The sequence below is a fragment of the Danio rerio genome, chromosome 23, assembly GCF_049306965.1.
Source record: "Danio rerio strain Tuebingen ecotype United States chromosome 23, GRCz12tu, whole genome shotgun sequence".
Taxonomy (NCBI): domain Eukaryota; kingdom Metazoa; phylum Chordata; class Actinopteri; order Cypriniformes; family Danionidae; genus Danio; species Danio rerio.
Window position 1 is genome coordinate 42,740,520 of NC_133198.1, and position 19,895 is coordinate 42,760,414.

General features: G+C 34.0%; 2 protein-coding genes and 1 long non-coding RNA gene across 6 annotated transcripts in view; 2 read left to right on the top strand and 1 right to left on the bottom strand.

The window, feature by feature from the left end:
* The window catches only part of src (v-src avian sarcoma (Schmidt-Ruppin A-2) viral oncogene homolog), a 121,036-nt gene extending 103,831 nt beyond the window's left edge, over positions 1-17,205 (top strand). For 3 of the 4 annotated variants that reach the window (XM_017353519.4, XM_005174130.6, XM_017353520.4), the window contains 7 exons: positions 2,540-2,689; positions 4,715-4,870; positions 5,608-5,787; positions 8,244-8,320; positions 10,323-10,476; positions 12,807-12,938; positions 14,426-17,205. In XM_017353519.4, the coding sequence (XP_017209008.1) occupies positions 2,540-2,689; positions 4,715-4,870; positions 5,608-5,787; positions 8,244-8,320; positions 10,323-10,476; positions 12,807-12,938; positions 14,426-14,634 (1,058 nt within the window). In that variant the 3' untranslated portion in view covers positions 14,635-17,205. 4 annotated transcript variants of the gene reach the window in all.
* Positions 1-19,895, top strand: part of mical1 (microtubule associated monooxygenase, calponin and LIM domain containing 1) — a 508,844-nt gene that overhangs the window by 406,669 nt on the left and 82,280 nt on the right. The window lies entirely within an intron of this gene.
* Positions 389-19,608, bottom strand: LOC141380551 (uncharacterized). The gene is made up of 4 exons (XR_012398701.1): positions 19,524-19,608; positions 4,693-4,889; positions 3,067-3,149; positions 389-848 (listed from the first exon to the last, which is right to left on the bottom strand). It is a non-coding gene; the product is annotated as an uncharacterized lncRNA (long non-coding RNA).

Below are 19,895 nucleotides of genomic sequence, written 5' to 3' on the forward strand. Positions count from 1 at the left end.
AAATATAATTATATATAATTTCTATTCATTTATTCGTTTAAATTTCTATTTATTTAATTTTATTTTTTAAATGTAATTTTTATTCATTTATTTGTCTAAATTATTACTTTTTAATTATTTCATCTTTTTTGTTTTAAAAATGATTAGAAATAATTCCTATTTATTTATTTATTTACATTTTTATTTATTTAAATCTAATTCTTACTTTTAATTATTTTGTTTTAGTTTAGTATAGTTTTTTAAATATAATTATATATATATTTAATTTTTTTATTTGCTTTAAATTATTTTTATTTATTTTATTTTATTTAAGTTTTAAATATAATTTCATCATTTCTATTTATTTATAAATTTTTTTATTTTATTTATTTAAATTTTTATTTATTTTAGTTTACAAGAACTGCAAATGTAGTTGCTTTTACGGAACAAAAGTCTCCCAAATACATAAACCCACCCAATCCCATTCAGAAAGCTAAATTTAACATTGCATAATAAAGAAACTATCAATGATGACTAAGAACCACAATCATGCTTGAGGAAGCTGTGTTTCTGGAGCACATTATTAAATTAAGCACACATTCACAGTTCAATTTCCCTTCTGTGTCGACAGTTTGTCACTCAAATTCATCTTTAAACACTGTAAAGAAGGCCTTGTACTGTACAGTGAGCTCTCGCACAAACAGTGTTGATTAGAGCTGATATAAAGAGTGCTGAAGGTTGTGTGTTTGTGTGCTGATGAAGAGGAGAAGTGAAGGTCAGAGTAGAGCCTGCAGCCATGAAGAGCTGAAGTAGGTCAAGCTGATAACCGTGAGCCATACAGTATCTCACAGAAACACACACAGGACACACTGAAGGACACAGAAGAGGCAGAGAGGATGCATGAATGAAAGAAATGTATGCATGAGTGAATGATAATGAATGAATAAATACATGACTGAATATATGTATGCATTACTGACAGAATTAATGAATGCATGAGTGACTGAATGATGCAATGACTGAACTAATAAATGACTGTGTGAATTAATGTATGCATGACTGACAGACTGACTCAATGAATGAATGAATGAACGAATTTAACAATTTATGACTGACTGAATCAATGAATGCATGAGTGACTGAATAATTAAATGACTGAATTAATTAATGACTAGGTGAATTAATGAACGCATGACTGACAGACTGACTCATCGAAGAAATTAATGAATGAACAAACGAATAAATGAATTTATGACTGAATGAATGCATGAGTGACTGAATGAATGAATTAATGACTGGGTGAATTACTGAATGCATGACTGACTGACTCAATGAATGAATGAATTAATGAATGAATGAATGGATGGATGACTGACTGACTGACTAAACGAATGAATGCATGCATGGCTGACTGAATGAATGCATGGATTACTGACTGATTGAATTAATTCATGCCTGACTGCATTAATGAATGCATGATTGACTGAATGAATTCATAAATGAATGAATGCATGAATAAATGCATGACTAACTGAATGAATTCATAAACGAATGAATGAACGCATGACTGACTGACTGAATGAATGCATGAATGAATGAATCAATGAATGACCGAATAAAAGCATGGATGACTGACTGACTGATTGAATGAATGTATGACTGACTGACTAAAGGAATGAATGCATGCATGTCTGAAGGAATGACTGAGTGAATTAATGAATAAATGACTGACTGAATGAATGAATGCATTAATGAATTCATGACAGACTGAATGAATGCATGACTGTCTGAAATAATGAATGTTTGCATGAATGAATGACTGAATGAATGCATGGATTACTGATTGAATTAATGCCTGTCTGAATTAATGAATGCATGATTGACTGAATGAATGCATAAATTTATGAATTTATGACTGAATGATTGAATGCATGCTGACTGACTGACTGACTGACTAAAGGAACGACTGACTGACTAAATAAAAGAATGACTGACTTACTAAATGCATGACTGACTGAATTAATAAATGCATGAATGGATGTATGTATTAATGACTGGTTGAATTAATGCCTGTCTGACTGAATTAATGAATGCATGATTGACTGACTGAATTAATTAATGAATGCATAATTGACTGAATGAATGAATGCATGACTGACTGACTGAATTAATGAATACATAAATGAATGACTGACTGACTGACTGAATGCATGACTGACTGACTAAATTAATAAATGCATGAATGAATGACTAACTGAATGAATGCATGATTGACTGAACAAATACATGAATGAATGAATGCATGACTGACTGATTGAATTCATAAATTATTAAATGCATGACTGAATAAATGCATGACTGACTTATCGACTAATGGCATGACTGACTGACTGACTGATTGAATGAATGCATGACTGAATGATAGCTTGACTGATTGACTGACTGAAGGAATGAATGAATAAACGAATGCACGACTGACTGACTGACTGACTGGATGCATTGATGAATGTATGACTGACTGAATGAATGCTTAAATAAAATCCTCTTTGTATTTTTTTAGGTGCCTACTGTCTCTCCGTCCTGGATTACGACAACGTGAAGGGCCTGAATGTAAAACATTATAAGATCCGCAAACTGGACAGCGGTGGATTTTACATCACGTCCCGCACACAGTTCAGCACATTACAGCAGCTGGTCAACCACTACCGCCGTGAGTCAATTCAACTCAGTTCAATTCAGCTCAGCTCAGCTCAGCTCAACTCAACTCAACTCAACTCAGTTCAGTTCAGTTCAGTTCACTTCAATTCAATTTAATTCAATTCAGTTCAATAGCTTTTTTTGTCATGAGTTGTCAAGTGTTGCCAAACAATACATAAACAATAAAAAATGTGATTAAATAATACACATATAAATACACAAAAAACACACATTTGGAAAGTTGATACACATATAAACGAATAAGAAGAATGAAAGAAATAATTAATAATAAATATAAAAATACACAACTGTACATTCATTCATATGGTTTGTAGTAAGGATTCTGACTAGTTTTGATTCTGACTATCACATACGCACACTCACACACACCTGCTGATCTCTGAGTCTCTGTCAGGGGAAGTGATACACACTCCTATTTCTGGAAGTGGGAACTCGGCCTGTTGTAAAATAAGCTGGGTAAAACCATAAATACAGCTTGTGATTAAAACAGTAACTCAGGAGGTCGTGCAGTACAGCTTTGATTGCAGAAAGATGAAATAATGCTGACTGAATACATGCATAAGATTATTTAGAATTGTTGTTGTTGTTGTTATTATTATTATTATTATTTTTATTGTTATTATTATTATTATTGTTGATATTATTATTATTATTTTTATTGTTGTTGTTATTATTAATATTGGTATTATGATTATGATTATTATTGTTGTTGTTATTATTATTATTATTATTATTATTATTATTATTATTATTATTATTGATGTTTGGTAATGAAGAGTAAATATTTTCCTATGCATTATTCACTTTCCAATAAAAAATCTGATTAACCCAGGCATTGTGCTGAAAATAATCACACATCACTATGCAGTCACTATGCATATGCAAAATCACACAGCACTATGCACATTGAGAACTTTACCTAAGCATTCATACTGTATTTACACTAATAAGCAACATTTCAATTTAACTTGCATGCATATAGCTTTTATTAATTATATACACAGGGAAAATCATTATCCTTCCTGTGAACGTTTTGTTTATTTATTTATTCAAATATTTACAGTATGCTGTTTAACAGAGCAAGGAATTTCACACAGTATTTGCAATAATATTTTTTTCTTCTGGATAGTGTTCCTTTAATTTGGCTGAGAGAAAAATGCATTTTTAAATTAATTTTAAAATAATTATATGGACTATTATTAATCCCCATAAGGAATCATTTTAAAGGTATTTTTATCAATTATAGTAATTTGTAAGTTATGATTTGTTTTTATTCCATAAAACTAATTTTTATAAAATAAATTATCAATAGTTATAATAATAATAATGATAATAAGAAAAGTAATAATAACAACAATTATAATAATAATAATCCTATTGTATAATAATTATTCTTGAATATTTTTATTACTTGTTATATATTATATAAAATGTTAGTTATTATTTATGTATTTTTAAATTAAATATTCAATAAATAATAATAACAATTTAACATTTATTTAAAAAATCTAAAGTCTTATTTCTTTTCATTCCACAGGAGTAAATGCAGTTTTATGTAATTTTTCTCAATATTATTATGGTCAATATTTTTATTAAATTATTTTATAGCCATTTATAGAATATATATATATTTTTTATAAATGTATAAGTTATGATTAATTTGTTTTTATTTCATAACACAATTTTTAATCAAATAAATTGACAATGGTTATAATAATAATAATAATAATAAAAATAGCAACAACATTTTAAACCCTTTTATGTAAATTATAATGTTTAATTTGAATATTTTTAGAGTACTGATGTTTGTTTGTTTGCTTTATTTATAGAGCACATTTAAAAACAACAGATGTTGACCAAAGTGCTTTACAAAAAGACCAGCATTCAAAATCTATTCTATATATAATCTATATATAAATGCAAAATATGTAATAAGAACAAGTCAGAACTACAATTTTTTTTAAAACAGTACTAGTGAGAAACAGTAAACCCTGCCTCTCCTCCTCCTGTTTCTCAGAGCACGCAGACGGCCTGTGCCACTCCCTGACTGACGTGTGTCCAGTGCTGAAGCCTCCGACTCAGGGTCTGGCACGTGATGCCTGGGAGATTCCTCGAGACTCGCTGAGACTGGATGTCAAGCTGGGCCAGGGCTGCTTCGGGGAGGTCTGGATGGGTAAGACTTCTTTCTTCATCTTCGTTCAAAAACCGTAACAAAATAAAACAGAACATTGAATGCTAACTAGATCTTTGGATGCCAAAGATCTAAGCAGTGTTTCCATCCAGAACTATTCAGTCACTTCCTTATAAAACTGGCGCCAAATATCAATACAAAAAATGTAATTTGCTGTGGTCAAAGAAGTCACCGTGGGCCTTTTTTCTGACATAATAAATGACCTGTGCCTCAGAAGACGAAATGCAATGAACGTAATGGGCTGGATTTTCCAGGATTGAGATCAAGGCCAGAGGCTTGCTCTTGACATTGGTGGGGACCTTGGACACAGCTTTATTCACATTTTTTTTTTTGTTTAACTGCCACTATCGTCACTTTCCTGTCACCCACCCGTACACACCGTATGCTTGCGCAGCTTTGGCACTGTTACATCTGAACGCAGCTACAGCCTCTCAGACGACAGCAGTGAAAGGCTCAGCCAATCACATTGTTCATATGTGTTTTGGGGGCGGCACAACTCGAGTACAGAATGTGATTTATCCTGCATGTCCAGGTTAATTCTGACCGCACGATTTTAAAGTGCACCCAAAAATTACACGCCAGGGAGGAAGCTGTCGTTCATTGAAGTAAGCTAACAGGGATGCTGATGTATAAAATAGGCGGATGGAAACGGAGCTAGTGTCCTGCAGAGTTTAGCTTCAACTTGCCTTACAGTAATTAGTATCTGTTTTACCCATCAGGCACCTGGAACGGGACGACACGTGTGGCCATCAAGACTCTGAAGCCTGGCACCATGTCTCCCGAAGCGTTCCTGCAGGAGGCGCAAGTGATGAAGAAGCTCCGGCATGAGAAGCTGGTGCAGCTTTACGCCGTCGTCTCAGAGGAGCCCATTTACATCGTCACTGAGTACATGGGTCAAGGTCAGTGTGGACCATCACTCAGACACAGTTGATGTCTGAATTATTAGAATCATTTATATGAAATGTGCTAAAGAATGTTGGTAAAGTGGTACATAATTAGGCAAAGATATATTTTATGCAGGACTGCTGCACCAACGAGGGTCAGTTCAACACTGTTTCTGAAGGAACAGTCAATATCAACTCTTCATGCTCATATCTAATATTGGATGTTTATATCAGGTTTTTATTTTTAAATGTGAATTGAATGCCTGTTTTGGAGCACACTAGCTTATCGATATCCTTAAAACTAACATACTCTGTGGTAACGTTGAAAGTAATGCATTTTAATTTTATAGGACCTTTAAAGTGACTCACATAGACCAGATCTGATGGCTTTAGATTAATCCTGCACCATTTATAAATGCACGTCTATTATGCACTGTATAGTCTGGTGACTGCTTTTAGATTTTCACTTAATATTTACTGTAAATATCAGAGAGATGTACTGTAGTGATGTGCGAATCACTGGTTTCTGATCCGATACTAAGTCAAATAAAGGCCAAATACCAATACTCTGCCCAAAAATTACTGTTTGGGAAATTAAAGTAACAAGTAGTGTGTACTAAATGTGTACTATATTATATTATATTATATTATATTATATTATATTATATTATATTATATTATATTATATTATATTATATTATATTATATTATATTATATTTTGTATTATTTGTCCAATATTAGTTTTGAGTAAAACATGCACTCCTTTTCCATATTAATTGAAATATATGTAAACAGCACATATAGGGCCTGTGTTTCCTTTACAAATATTATTGAGAACATTACACATCCTATTCTAAAACAGAAAATCACTTACAAAAGCTAACACATATTCAAATATCATAAATAAATAAATAAATAAATAAATAAATAAATAAATAAATAAATAAATAAATAATAAATGAATAATGAGGCTATTTATTAAGAAATGAAATTTAATATTTATTATTTATTAGCAAATGAAAAAAATCCTACTTTAATAATATTAATAATATTGATGATGATTATTATTGTTATTATTATTATTATTATTATTATTATTATTATTATTATTATTATTAAGATATTGTTTAATTATTTTTTGAAAAGTCTGCTTTTAGAATTTGACACAAGCAAGCCACTGCAGAAATGTTCTGACCAACAGGCCCATGTCATACAGTACAGATACTTAATAAATAACCTATAAATTAAAAGCATTAGTATGCTAAGTTTTTTGTTTTGAAAAGCTTTGGAGACGTAACGTAAATTCCGCTGTTAAATAATAGGTCACCCTTACCTTTCGTCATGAGCCACGGCTGTGTTTAAAATTACATTAATGTTTTCAAAGTGAACTACGAAGGGAGCGCAATTGTAAACATGAAGATCGCTAAAACTGAACTGTAAAAATATTTTGAAAGCAAATTACATCCGAGAGAGATTACTTAAGTGCTTATTTTTTAATCATTCCAAGTTTAAATGTTAGAAGGTTCTAAATGAATAGGGCATAGGAGGGGATAACTGGGAATAGAACACAGGAACTATGTTTCTAACTACAGCTCGAGCGGTGTAGTTGCAAGCACACAAGTTGGTGATGCAGTTTGCGAATACTGGAAACGACGGATTTGGGAAACGCCAAATAAACAAACTATGTTTGCAATGAGGGAACTTGCGACCTTATGCCGAGTTCAGACTGCATGCTTTTCAAAGTAGTCGTGTCACAGATGTTTTCACACTGCATGACTATCTGGGCTAGCATTTCGTCCCTGCTTTGTTTACACTGCAAGATGGATCGGCGACAGGGACATTCACATTGCATGACTATACAATAGGAAGAATCGCCAACAACTTTGTCCAAATCACGTCCCACAGCCAAAAACACATAGTATATCTTTTGATATTAACTACATAACGAGAAAGAAGCCTTTAATGGGGTAGAAAATGTACATATTTGTACTTGTATATACTTAGCACGGCAAATATCTTGCAGGCATCGGCGACTCATTAGCGATTCTCCCAGATCGCGTCTTTGATCGTTCACACGGTGTGATTGTTACTCACGTGCTCGAGCACTGATTTGCCTGTGATTTCAGGCATTTGTCGGCGATTTCTCAAAACCTGTCGGTGAGTCAAAATCAGGGCTATAATCATGCAGTCTGAACTAAGCATGAGTTGGCTAACGATGGTTTTCAGAAACACACCCCAGGTCATTTTTGTAGCACAAATCAACAGGAGGGTTAATCAGTGATTTTCGGCTGTAAAAATGATCAAAAACGTCCTGCGAAATCCTGGAGGGACAGGCTGGAGATGTCTAGGAAACAAGAAGTGACGTGTAACAAAAAAGGTAGCTTGAGCTGTGGATATTAGCAGCTTTCCTGTGAGGTCTGCCAGTAGACGTGCGAATGAAGATGTCAGAGTGTGATTTGTGTTTTCACAGGAAGCTTGCTGGATTTCCTGAAAGGTGACATGGGGAAAATGCTGCGTTTGCCTCAGCTCGTGGACATGGCCTCTCAGGTACTTCATACTGCTGTTAGGATGTGATGTCGAGTAATGAAATCAACACTGAGAAATTTGGAAATGGTCCCATAATTAGATCAAATACAGTCAAACCAACAATTTTTCAGACACCAGATTTAACTGTTGGTATATTTTTAAAGGGTGGTCCATTATGATATCATATTTAAAACTTAAGTTGATGTGTAATGTAGCTGTGTGAACATAAACAACATCTCTGATTGTAAGAGTGCTTTCACACCTGCCTTATTTAGTTTGATTGAATCGCACTAGAGTTCGTTTTCCCTTTTCGTGCGGTTCGTTTGGGCAGGTGAGAATGCAGCAATCGTACTCGAGTGCGCACCAAAAGTGGACCAAATAAGCGTACCGAGACCTGCTTGAAGAGGTGGTCTCGGTACGCTTTCAAACGAACCCTGGAGTGGTTCGTTTATGGTGAGAATATGATCCGTACTAAAACAGGTCCAACCGCAAAAAGTACTGCGCCTTCTGGACTAATCTAGCTGCCGTAGGCCGATACGCTGTACATTATGGGATATGGAGGAAAAATATTTGTTGACAGGGCTTTACCAACAGAGAGGGAGAGGGGAAAACATTACCTGATGGATCGTTGGTAATATTTCCGCAAGATGACCATGTGGCAGTTTAGCTAAATTAATTCACGGCTCCTCCTGAAGTGACGAGCGATGCATTAAACACTGTTTTCCAGCCGGGGCCGCGCTTCATTCTCGAAATGTATAGTTTGTCTAAAGCAGGAATACAATCAGCCAGCGCAGTCGTCCCTCCAGAGTAAAAAGACATTTTGTGTCTTCCGGTTTTGTTTGCCTGCGGGAGTTCATTGGCATTTTCCCGCACGTGAATTCTGACCAATCAATAATAATAAACAGTTTAGGAAATATGTTCAACAACATCTGGCCAATGAGAGATGTGGATTTTGTCAAATGACTGGAATTTGGTTCGTTTTAACTGGTTCGGACCAAAGCCAGCAGTGTGGTGTGAAAACAACCCAAAGACGGCAGAAAATCCAACAATGTATCATTTATTGCCCTTGGTCCGGACCAAATGAAGCGAACTACAGATGTGAAACCACCCTTAGATGCTCAAACTTCAATACAAAGGGAGACATTGGCTTTTAGAGAGTTAGCTTAGCAAAGCCTACAGCGAATGAATTTGGGGACTACAAAAAAATACATTCGGGCTAATGAGATCACAAATGTTCCAGGTTAAGTGCATTCACTGCGCACACACCTCACGCAGCAAAGGGGCGTAGCCACAGACGCATTAGTAGAGAAAGGAAAATGCAGTCCAAAGATGCAATGGCGGAGTAGGTAGTGCTGTCGCCTTAAAGCAAGAAGGTCGCTGGTTCGAGCTTCGGCTGGGTCAGTTGGCGTTTCTGTGTGGAGTTTGCATGTTCACCCTGCGTTTGCGTGGGTTTCCTCTGGGTGCTCCGGTTTCCTCCACAGTCCAAAGACATGTGCTATAGGTGAATTGGGTAGGCTAAATTGTCCGTCGTGTATGAGTGTGAATGAGTGTGTATGGATGTTTCCCAGAGATGAGTTGCAGCTGGAAGGGCATCCGTTGTGAAAAACACATGCTGGATAAGTTGGCGGTTCATTCCGCTGTGGTCCCTTTAATAAAGAGACTAAGCCAAAAAGAAAATGAATGAATGAATAAATAGGATGCACTGTTACAAGTTTGAAATTAGTTATTGAAAATTAGTTAATTAACTACTACATAAAAAAGTCTCTCCATTAAACGGCACTTGGCAAATGTCTGAAAAAGTGCAAACATTTTACAGGACAGCAAATATATTTTTGTCTTCAACTGTGTTTGCCATCTTTAGAGAGCTGAATATCCTATAATGCATCTCTTTCTCTAAAAATATCATTGCGTAGCAGTTTTTCTATTGGCAGGCTCCCCTGTCATTGTCTCCGAATGTAAATGAATCTATTTCTGTGCTGTGGATGCTCTGGAGAGCGGTATATAATGTATGTGTTGTCCTCAGATCGCCTCAGGAATGGCGTACGTGGAGAGAATGAACTATGTGCACAGGGACCTCAGGGCTGCCAACATCCTGGTGGGCGATAACCTGGTGTGTAAAGTGGCTGATTTCGGCCTCGCTCGACTCATTGAGGACAACGAATACACCGCGAGACAAGGTTAGGATGAAAATTCAGACTATACTCACTCCTTTTCAAGACAATGCTGTTGCCTTTTATTCACCTCTTTCATACACCCCATGATCTTTAGCGTGAGTAATTTTGGGTAAAGTCAGCATGAACCGCAAGCTTCAACCATTTTTTTTCGTATTGTGATGCAGTTACTAGAATATTAAATGATAAAACAGTGGGAATGGCTTCTTTTTTCTATTGCGAGCTGATTAGATGTAGGAAAGTAGGCATTTCATTCAGAAAGATCGGGAAAAAGATTATAGGAGAGTTATTAGAATGTAATTAATAATTTCTTTCTTAAGTAAATCCTGTGAGGGTAAAATCTTTACCACCTACTCTGATTATTATGCATGCCCCAGGCAGCGTTTGATTGGCCATAATGTTTTCTAGTGAGATTACAACAATTATATTTTCCCCTCATTTTTAACTTAATCTTAAGCTTGTGTTAAACATATTATCCACGTGAGGCACTTATTTTGAAAACGGGAGGGGCATGGAAACTAAAAAAGGGAGCCATGCGTCTCTGTCAAATCGCAAAATGCAGGATATACGGATTAAAAATATATTCAGCGCCACTCCGAAGAGGCATATTGACAGTTTAAATGTATGTTTTGTTAGTTTAACGTGTATGTTGTGAAATTTATCACATGTTTGAATAGAGGCAACAGGCTCATGTGTAGAAAACTATTTAACATATTGAATCGATGCACTGTATGCCAACTGAAACAAAATTTTCCTCATTTTTTAAAAATTTATCTAAGATTGTGGTAAACATATTATGTATATGGAACTCTTATTTTGAAAATGGGAGGGGCAGTGAGACTAAAAAAGGAGCCCCGTGTCTCTCAGAGTGCAAAATGCAGGATATACCAATTAAACGTATAAACAGCACCTCTCCGAAGAGGCATAATGACAGTTTAAATGTATGTTTTGTTAGTTTAACGTGTATATTGTGATATTTTTCTAATGTGATTGTTTGTATAGAGGCAACAGACACGTGTAGAAAACTATTTAACATGTTGAATCAAAGCACTCTGAATAATATGAGCTCTATATATGTGATGCTTTAATGTCATTTTTCATTTTTTATGTATCTAAGGTTGTGGTAAACATAATATATATATTGAACTCTTATTTAAAAATGGGAGGGGCATGGAGACTAAAAAAGAGAACCCTGTGTCTCTCAGAGTGCAAAATGCAGGATATAGGGATTAAATGTATAAACAGCACCCCTTTGAAGAGGCATAATGACAGTTTAAATGTATGTTTTGTTAGTTTAACGTGTATATTGTGAAATTTGTCACGTGTTTGTATAGAGGCAACAGACACGTGTAGAAAACTATTTAACATGTTGAATCAAAGCACTCTGAATAATATGAGCTCTATATATGTGATGCTTTAATGTCATTTTTTCTTAGTTCCCATGTAAATCCTTTGAGTGTAAAATCTAAAACACCGACTGTTTAATATGCTTGCTTCAGGCAGCATTTGATTGGCCACAAAGTTTTCTAGTGAGATTACAATAACAATATTTTTTCCTCTCTTTTTTAACTTTATCTTAAGCTTGTGTTAAACATATTATCCATGTGAGACTCTTACTTTGAAAATGAGAGGGCAGGGAGACTAAAAAGGGAGCCATGTGTTTCTGTCAGAGCACAAAATGCTGGATATACAGATTAAACATATATTCAGCGCCACTCCCAAGAGGCATAAGGTTGTTTTGAATGTCTGTTTTGTTGGTTTAACGTGTATATTGTGAAATTTGTCATGTGTTTGTAATGAGGCAACAGACACATGCATAGAAAAATATTTAACACATTGATTCAATGCACTGTATAGGGCCTTTAACAAATTAATTCCAGCAGATCGTGAATAATCCCGAACACTCGAAATGCTAATGTCTGTTTTTTTAAAAAGGAGCTACCCGATATTCTTGCCCCTGTCACCATGTAGAAATTACATCACACATCAAGCAAAGCTGAATATTTTAAGGCACTTAAAATACCCTATTTGTAATTGTGGTGGGCAAAACTCAATAAAAACCAGTCTACAATCCTGAATTAATAAACACAAATATTTAATCAGTATATCTTAGCATGCTTTGAATAATGCTAATGATTTAGAAGAGATTCTCCAACAACTTGTGCTGATTTTGGTCTTTTAATCCATTTATCAAGGGACTCTTTCTGTCTGTATGTGGTCCATAACGTCTGGCTCGTTTAACAAGTCTTAATGCTGTTGTCTTTTATGCAGTTGGCCTTTTAATTGAGTGAGTTTTATGGTGGTGACGGGCCTCTCTTAAATCATTATTACTGCAGGAGCAAAGTTTCCTATTAAGTGGACTGCACCGGAGGCGGCTCTGTACGGACGCTTCACCATCAAATCTGACGTGTGGTCGTTTGGGATTTTACTGACGGAGCTCACCACCAAAGGCAGGGTGCCTTATCCAGGTACAGCACCAGACTCTGAGATATAAATCAAAAATAAGTACCCGTTTTACTCTTTGTTGTTCAGCTCAGTTCAATTTAACAAGATTTATTAACATATTCAAATGTTTTTTTTTAAACCCCTGTGTGCTTTTGGGGATCTTTACATTCACTCTTGGGTGATTTTGAGTCTTATTTTGGCCACAACTTTCTCTGTGTTTTAGCAAATTGAATGATTTTTGGTAACAAATCTTAATTTGACACATATTTTGGGAAAATGCTTTGAGAATCTTCAAAAACTAAAATATAAACTGGAAAATTGACTACCCTTTTGTTATGCTTGTGGCTGTTTTTACCGCATTGACTTCCATTGTATTAACAAATATTATTTTATTATAGTAAAAAATATTATTAGACATACTCTGAAAATTACCTTGCTCTGTTAAAAAAAAAATAATAAAAAAAAAATATATATATATATATATATACAAAAAAAAAAAAATATATATATATATATATATATATATATATATATATATATATATATATATATATATATATATATATATATATATAATTATTATAAATAGGCAAACAATCAAACAATATATCTTTAAAAACTAGTAATACAATATACTGTATACATATGTATAATATCATTTATGCTGTAATTTTCTCTTTTTATGTGATACAATACATTGTAAATTTGTTACATTTAATTGAATTTAATGAATGAATGTGTGGAAAAAGGAATATGTGAATGAATTATGGCCCCACACCTCTTATTTTCTCAAATGTAAACCTAAATGTGTCTCCTTCACAAAGCGCATATGTCAACATCTCAGTTTGCTCCTTCTTGTCAACTCACATCCTCCACCTGCTTAAAACAGAGCTGCAATGTCCTTCTATATCTCCACCCAGTTGAAGTCAAAATGATTTGCCCTCCTGTGAATTTTCTTTTTTCCTTTAAATATTTCCCTAATTATGTTTAACAGCAATGTTTTTACAGTAATTCCTATAATATTTTTTCTTCTGGAGAAAGTCTTATTTTTTTATTTTGGCTAGAATAAAAGCAGTTCTTAATTTTTTTTAAGCGTTTTAACCTTTAATAGATAGAATAATGCAGAGAATTGACAGGAAATAGTTGGGAGCAGAGAGAGGGGAAGGGTCGAAAAAGGACCATGAGCCGGGAATCATACTCAGGTCACCTTGAACACCATGGTGCTATATGTCGGCTCACTTAACCACTAGGCTATTGGCGCCGACAGTTCTTATTTTTTTTAAAAGCCATTTTAAGGTCAATATTATTAGCCCCCTTAAGCAATATTTTGTTCGATAGTCTACAGAACAAACCATCATTATACAATAACTTGCCTAATTACCCTAACCTGCCTAATTAACCTAGTTAAGCCTTTAAATGTCACTTTAAGCTGAATACTAGTGTGTAAAAAACCAATGTACATGTCACCTGGGCCCACAATATCCACCGTGTCTGGTCTGCCCTTTATTAGGTATGGTGAACCGGGAGGTGCTTGACCAGGTGGAGCGTGGCTACAGGATGCCCTGCCCGGCCGAATGCCCTGACTCCCTGCACGAGCTCATGCTGACCTGCTGGCGCAAAGAGCCCGAAGAGCGGCCCACATTCGAGTACCTGCAGGGTTTCCTGGAGGACTACTTCACCTCCACCGAACCACAATACCAACCCGGAGAAAACCTCTAGGCCAAAGAGGAAATACACGTGCTTTAACCCAAACAACACCAATCAATATGGGGGGGGAAAAAAACGAGAGGGTATCCAGCAGTATTAGACTACATGCTCTGTCATTTTCATGCATGTCTATTTTGTTTCTGCATCTTTTCTCCATCAGATGCATTGATCTTCAGCTGCGTTTCTTGACCTCGTTGTACAAACTAAACCCTTTTAGCGGATGCTCCAGATCTGTCATTCATCCTCCTCCTCCTCTTCCCACAATCCTTCTTCTGTCCTCTCCCTTCCCCCTCCTTCAAAGCATCGGTTCATCATTCACGAACTCTACGACCCCGTTCAAGAGCTCTGATGGATGAGATGTGATGTTGGATAATGAACGGACAGGTCCCGTTTTATGTCTTCCAATAGATATCCAGGGTCTGCATCTGAACGCTATTATGCCTTTTACTGTCATTATGAGTGTTTATTTACCTTTTTATCAACCTGGATTAACTGGAACAAAAAGATGAGTGGTCACGAAGAAATTCGTTCATACTGAAAATTCTTCCTTTTGATTGTGAACAATGGGAAGACGTTCGTTTGACACGGTTATCCTACTCTTCTAGTAATCGAAACAACTACTGATATAAATATATATAAATAAGCATCGTTTGACTGTATAGTCCTACTTTGTGTGCCAATACAAAGGAGAAAAGAACAAAAAAACAACAAATAAATTTTTGTACTGTTTTATTATGTATAAAATGTATTTTTATTAATGTCATTTTTTTGTACTGAAGAAGACGAGTGGGATTTGTAATTAGGGGGTAGTTCAGTGAAAAATTAAACATCTGTCGTTTGCTAACCCTTATGTTATTCCAAACCCACGTGAAACACAAAAGGAGACGTTTAGCTGAATGTTCATGCTGCTCTATACCACACACAACAGTTTTACATGTAATGCATGGGGGAAATGTACGCTAGATGTCTATTTTTGTATTGTTCAGTGAAAATAATTGCATCAACGTTTGGAATGACATAAGGGCGAGTGAATCATGGCACACTTTAATTTTTTTATACGGCAAAAATGAGGTTTTGTTTTGTTAATCACTATTTTTTTTTTAAGTACAAACAACTAAACCTATTTAAATTGATATGCAACTACTCGAGAAGCAAATATATATATGAAATGGTCTTGTTTTTATTTTAAGTTTCTCAAAATTAAAGGAACAATCCAGTTTTTGGAGGGCTCATTTTACTATAGAGTTAAAGCAGAGTTTTGCCATTTTTGAGCACGTTTAGCTTAGCTTAGCATTAATCATTGAATCGGATTAGACCATTAGCATCTCAAAAAAATCAAAAAAGAGTTGAGATGAATTATGCATTTAAAGCTTAAAGAAATTGTTGTAAAAGGTAAGCTGGCGAGTCTTGTTTTTTTTAAGTTTCTTAAAATTAAAGAAATAATAGACTTTTTGGGGGGACATAGACTCATATTACTACTCCTTTAGAGTTAAACGGTTGAGTTTTACCATTTTTGAGCACATTTAGCTTAGCTTGGCATAAATCATTGAATCAGATTAGACCATTAGCATCTCAAAAATAAAATTTAAAAAAGATTAAATTGGGCATTCAAAGCTTGATAAAATTGGTTTTCTTTTTGAGCGAGTCTTATTTTTTTTTAAGATTCTCAAAATTAATGAACAATCCACTTTTTTGGTGGGGAAATAGGCTCATTTTACTACTCCTCTAGAGGTAAACAGTTGAGTTTTTTAGATTTTTTGAGCATGTTTAGCTTAGCTTAGCGTAAATCATTGAATCAGATTAGACTATTAGCATCTAAAAAATAAAAAGAGGTTAGATTAATTTTGTATTTAAAGCATAATGAAATTGTTGTAAAAGATGAGTTTGGCTTTAAATAGGTTTTCTTTTTGAGCAAGTCTTATTTTATAAAAAACAATTCTCAAAATTAATAGAACAATCCATTTTTAGGGAAATAAGATTATTTTACAACTCCTCAAGAGGTAAACAGTTGAGTTTTACCATTTTTGAGCACATTTAGCTTAGCATAAATCATTGAGTCAGATTAGACCATTAGTGTCTCAAAAAAAAAAAAAACAATTGATCAATTTTGCATTTAAAGCTTCACGAAATTGTTGTAAAAGATGAGCTGAGATTTACATTTTTTTTTTTTTGAGCAATATGCTAATGGTCTAATCCTATTCAGTGATTTATGCTAAGCTAAGCTGAAAGTGCTCCTGCCAGACCCGGAGATTGGCTGAATTAATTTAAAAACTCTAGCTGACTTTCCCAAAACAGTTTGAGTGTTCCGTTAAATGATTTAATGCTTAAAACAAGAGACAACATCTGCCAAAAATTTTAAAATTGAATTTTTTTTCTGGTTACACTGGCAGATATATGTATAATTTAGCATAAACAACTAATTTGGATCAGGATTTTTTTTTGAAGAAGAAGAAGAAGAACAAGACTAAATCATGTAATTCTGCTTTTAAAGTAAACATATCTTGGTTTAAATAAATGTTTGAAGATTTGTACTGGAAAATGAGACAATAACACTGAGTATAAAATATTTTGTGTATAGATGAACTATTGCTTTTCTCACTCATGAATATTGTTCAAACGTTTTACCTGACTCCTCGAAGCGTCTTAAATGCTTAAAGTTAGTGGGTTTCATTTTGTTTAGTTTTTTTGAGACAAGTTCTGCCACATGCAGTTAAAATTGCCAATACGTTTTATGCAAATTAGCCATCATTATATAATCAGATGAGAAGAGGGAGCTGAGTACTACTACTTTCACCAATCAGATCCACAGAAGGTCAAATAATCTAGTCTGTGTATGCTTTAGAAACCCGTATTAGGTCAGCTACTCAACACTTGGTGATGTTTGAGATGCTGAATGAATAATATAATCACTGCTGAGACAATGTAGAATGATATAGATTGGAATTCTAGGGATGTTTGTACTGAAATGATGATGGTTGCATCGGAACTGAAAGTCCTGATGAGTGTTTTTGAAAGGCATGCAGCTGTAATCGCGGTACTTTAGCCGGTAGATGTGTGACACATGTCCATATACTGTAAATACTTGGTTACTGTAAATATTCTTTTTCATATTTATTCATGTTTCCTCAGTTGGTGATCAGCAGAGCTTTGCTTGTTTTTCATCGCAAACTAAATTTTGCAACGCAGATTGTTTTTATAAAAGAAAGGAAACTGAAATGTAATGCAATTGCTTTTTAAAGCTTCATGGAGAAGCAGCCAATCAGAACAAATGACAAATCTTTTAGTCCTCATGTATTTGTGTATGTTAAAAATACAAATCTGTGGAAGACACTGGGTTTCACACGATCGATTTGTGTTAGGACAACATAAAGGAATTAAGTTAACTTACTAGTTTTTACAAATGTAAGTTGATTCAATTTTAAACTATTAATGATGTCAGGAATCAGATGTCATTTAACCCAAAATTCAACATTTTTAAACTAATAAATGTCTCCAAATTCTGATATATGATCACAGAATTGCTGTATTTTAACTCATAAATGCAAGATATAAACTTGTAATTGTGGAAAAGTTGCAATTGTGTGATATAAACTTGCCATTCAAGCTTTTTTCCTTGACTGAGACTTTACATCTCACAATTAATTTCCACAATAGACTCAGAATTACGAGATATAAACCTGCATTCTTCATGTACATTTGAGTTTATGATCGATTTATAATAGAATCAATTTATGTTCTAGGTTGCACCGCACAATTTTGTGGTTTTATATCTTACAGTTTTGAAGGAAAAAGTCAGAATTACAAGATATAAAACCACAAAGTTGTGCGGTGCAAACTAGAAGAAACTTTTAAATTGTGAGATATAAACTCACACTGTAAAAAACGCTGGGTTCCACACAATGTCTTCATGTTGTCCCAACAAAATCGAATAACAAAGTTATCTTAATCATTTTTTTAAAAACTGAAGTGGATTCAACACAAAACAATTAAGTTGTCCCCCAAAAAACCTTAAGAATTGTGTTGCTTCAACTCATTTTAAATAAGTAGTTTGAACAAGCCGCAAAAGTCATTTTATGAGTGCACAGATGAGGACAAAATTAATCGTAAGACACTGATTTAATTAAAAAGGGTTGAAAACTAAATACAAACTTGCAATTCTGAGAAGAAAAACTTATAATGTGAGACAAAAAGTCACAATTACAAAATAAAAGTCACAACTGATAAAATCACAAACACTAAACTCAAAATTCAGACTTTTTCTAGCTAATTCTTTTAGTGAAATTTACTAGATACACTCTAAATATATATATATATATATATATATATATATATATATATATATATATATATATATATATATATATATATATATATATATATATTTCACAGTTTTTGAGTCCAAACTGGATGCTAAAAAGTCAAAATAAACTTTGCTTTTATTCTTTGATTGAATATTAATAATAATAAATCTTAGTTTTGGTTACAGTAACATAATCACCTTAATGAATCATTTCTGCAGACTCTCATCACTCAATATTTAGCATTATTATTTTTAATTCTGTAAACTTGCAATAAATCTGCAGTTGATTTTAAATGTACAAAAAAAAAAGTTGACTCAACTTAAAATTGTGAGGCTACTTGCTGCACAGGTTTTTTTTGGTGTTAGCTCTACTTTTAACCCAAGTCTCGATTTAAGTGGAGTCAACTCAATTTAAAATTGTAAGGCAACTTGCTGCAGAGCTTTTTGAGTCAACTCAACTTTAATAAAGCCTTGGGTTAAAAGTTGAGTCGACACAAAAAAAAAAAAAAACCTGTGCAGTTTTAAGTTAACATTTTTTTAAATGTACCACATTGCAAATAAACTGCACTGTATGCATTTCTCAGATCATAAATTGACTTACTGCAGGAGATTTGATGGTTGATGGATGACGGCAGGTTTATGGTCCTTGATGAAATGATGAATCGTGTGTTTAAGAACTGGAAAAAGAAAAGTCAGCAGAAATCAAATCAGATCTACAAGTAAACACATTATTAGTGCATCCCCATCTAATGCGTTCAAACTATGCAGTTGTTTTCTATGAGCTTTGTGGATATTTTAACTGCAGTTGCTCACAATTGATTTCCAATGTACAATACTGCAATGACCCCTTTCAAACTATTTGAAATAACACTGAAATTCAATTTGTACTTTAAAAATGTATGACATGGTGTTATCTTTTTTTTTTTAAGTGCAATAAACTTTGTTTCTAAAAGCTCAAATCTGTGCACGAGAG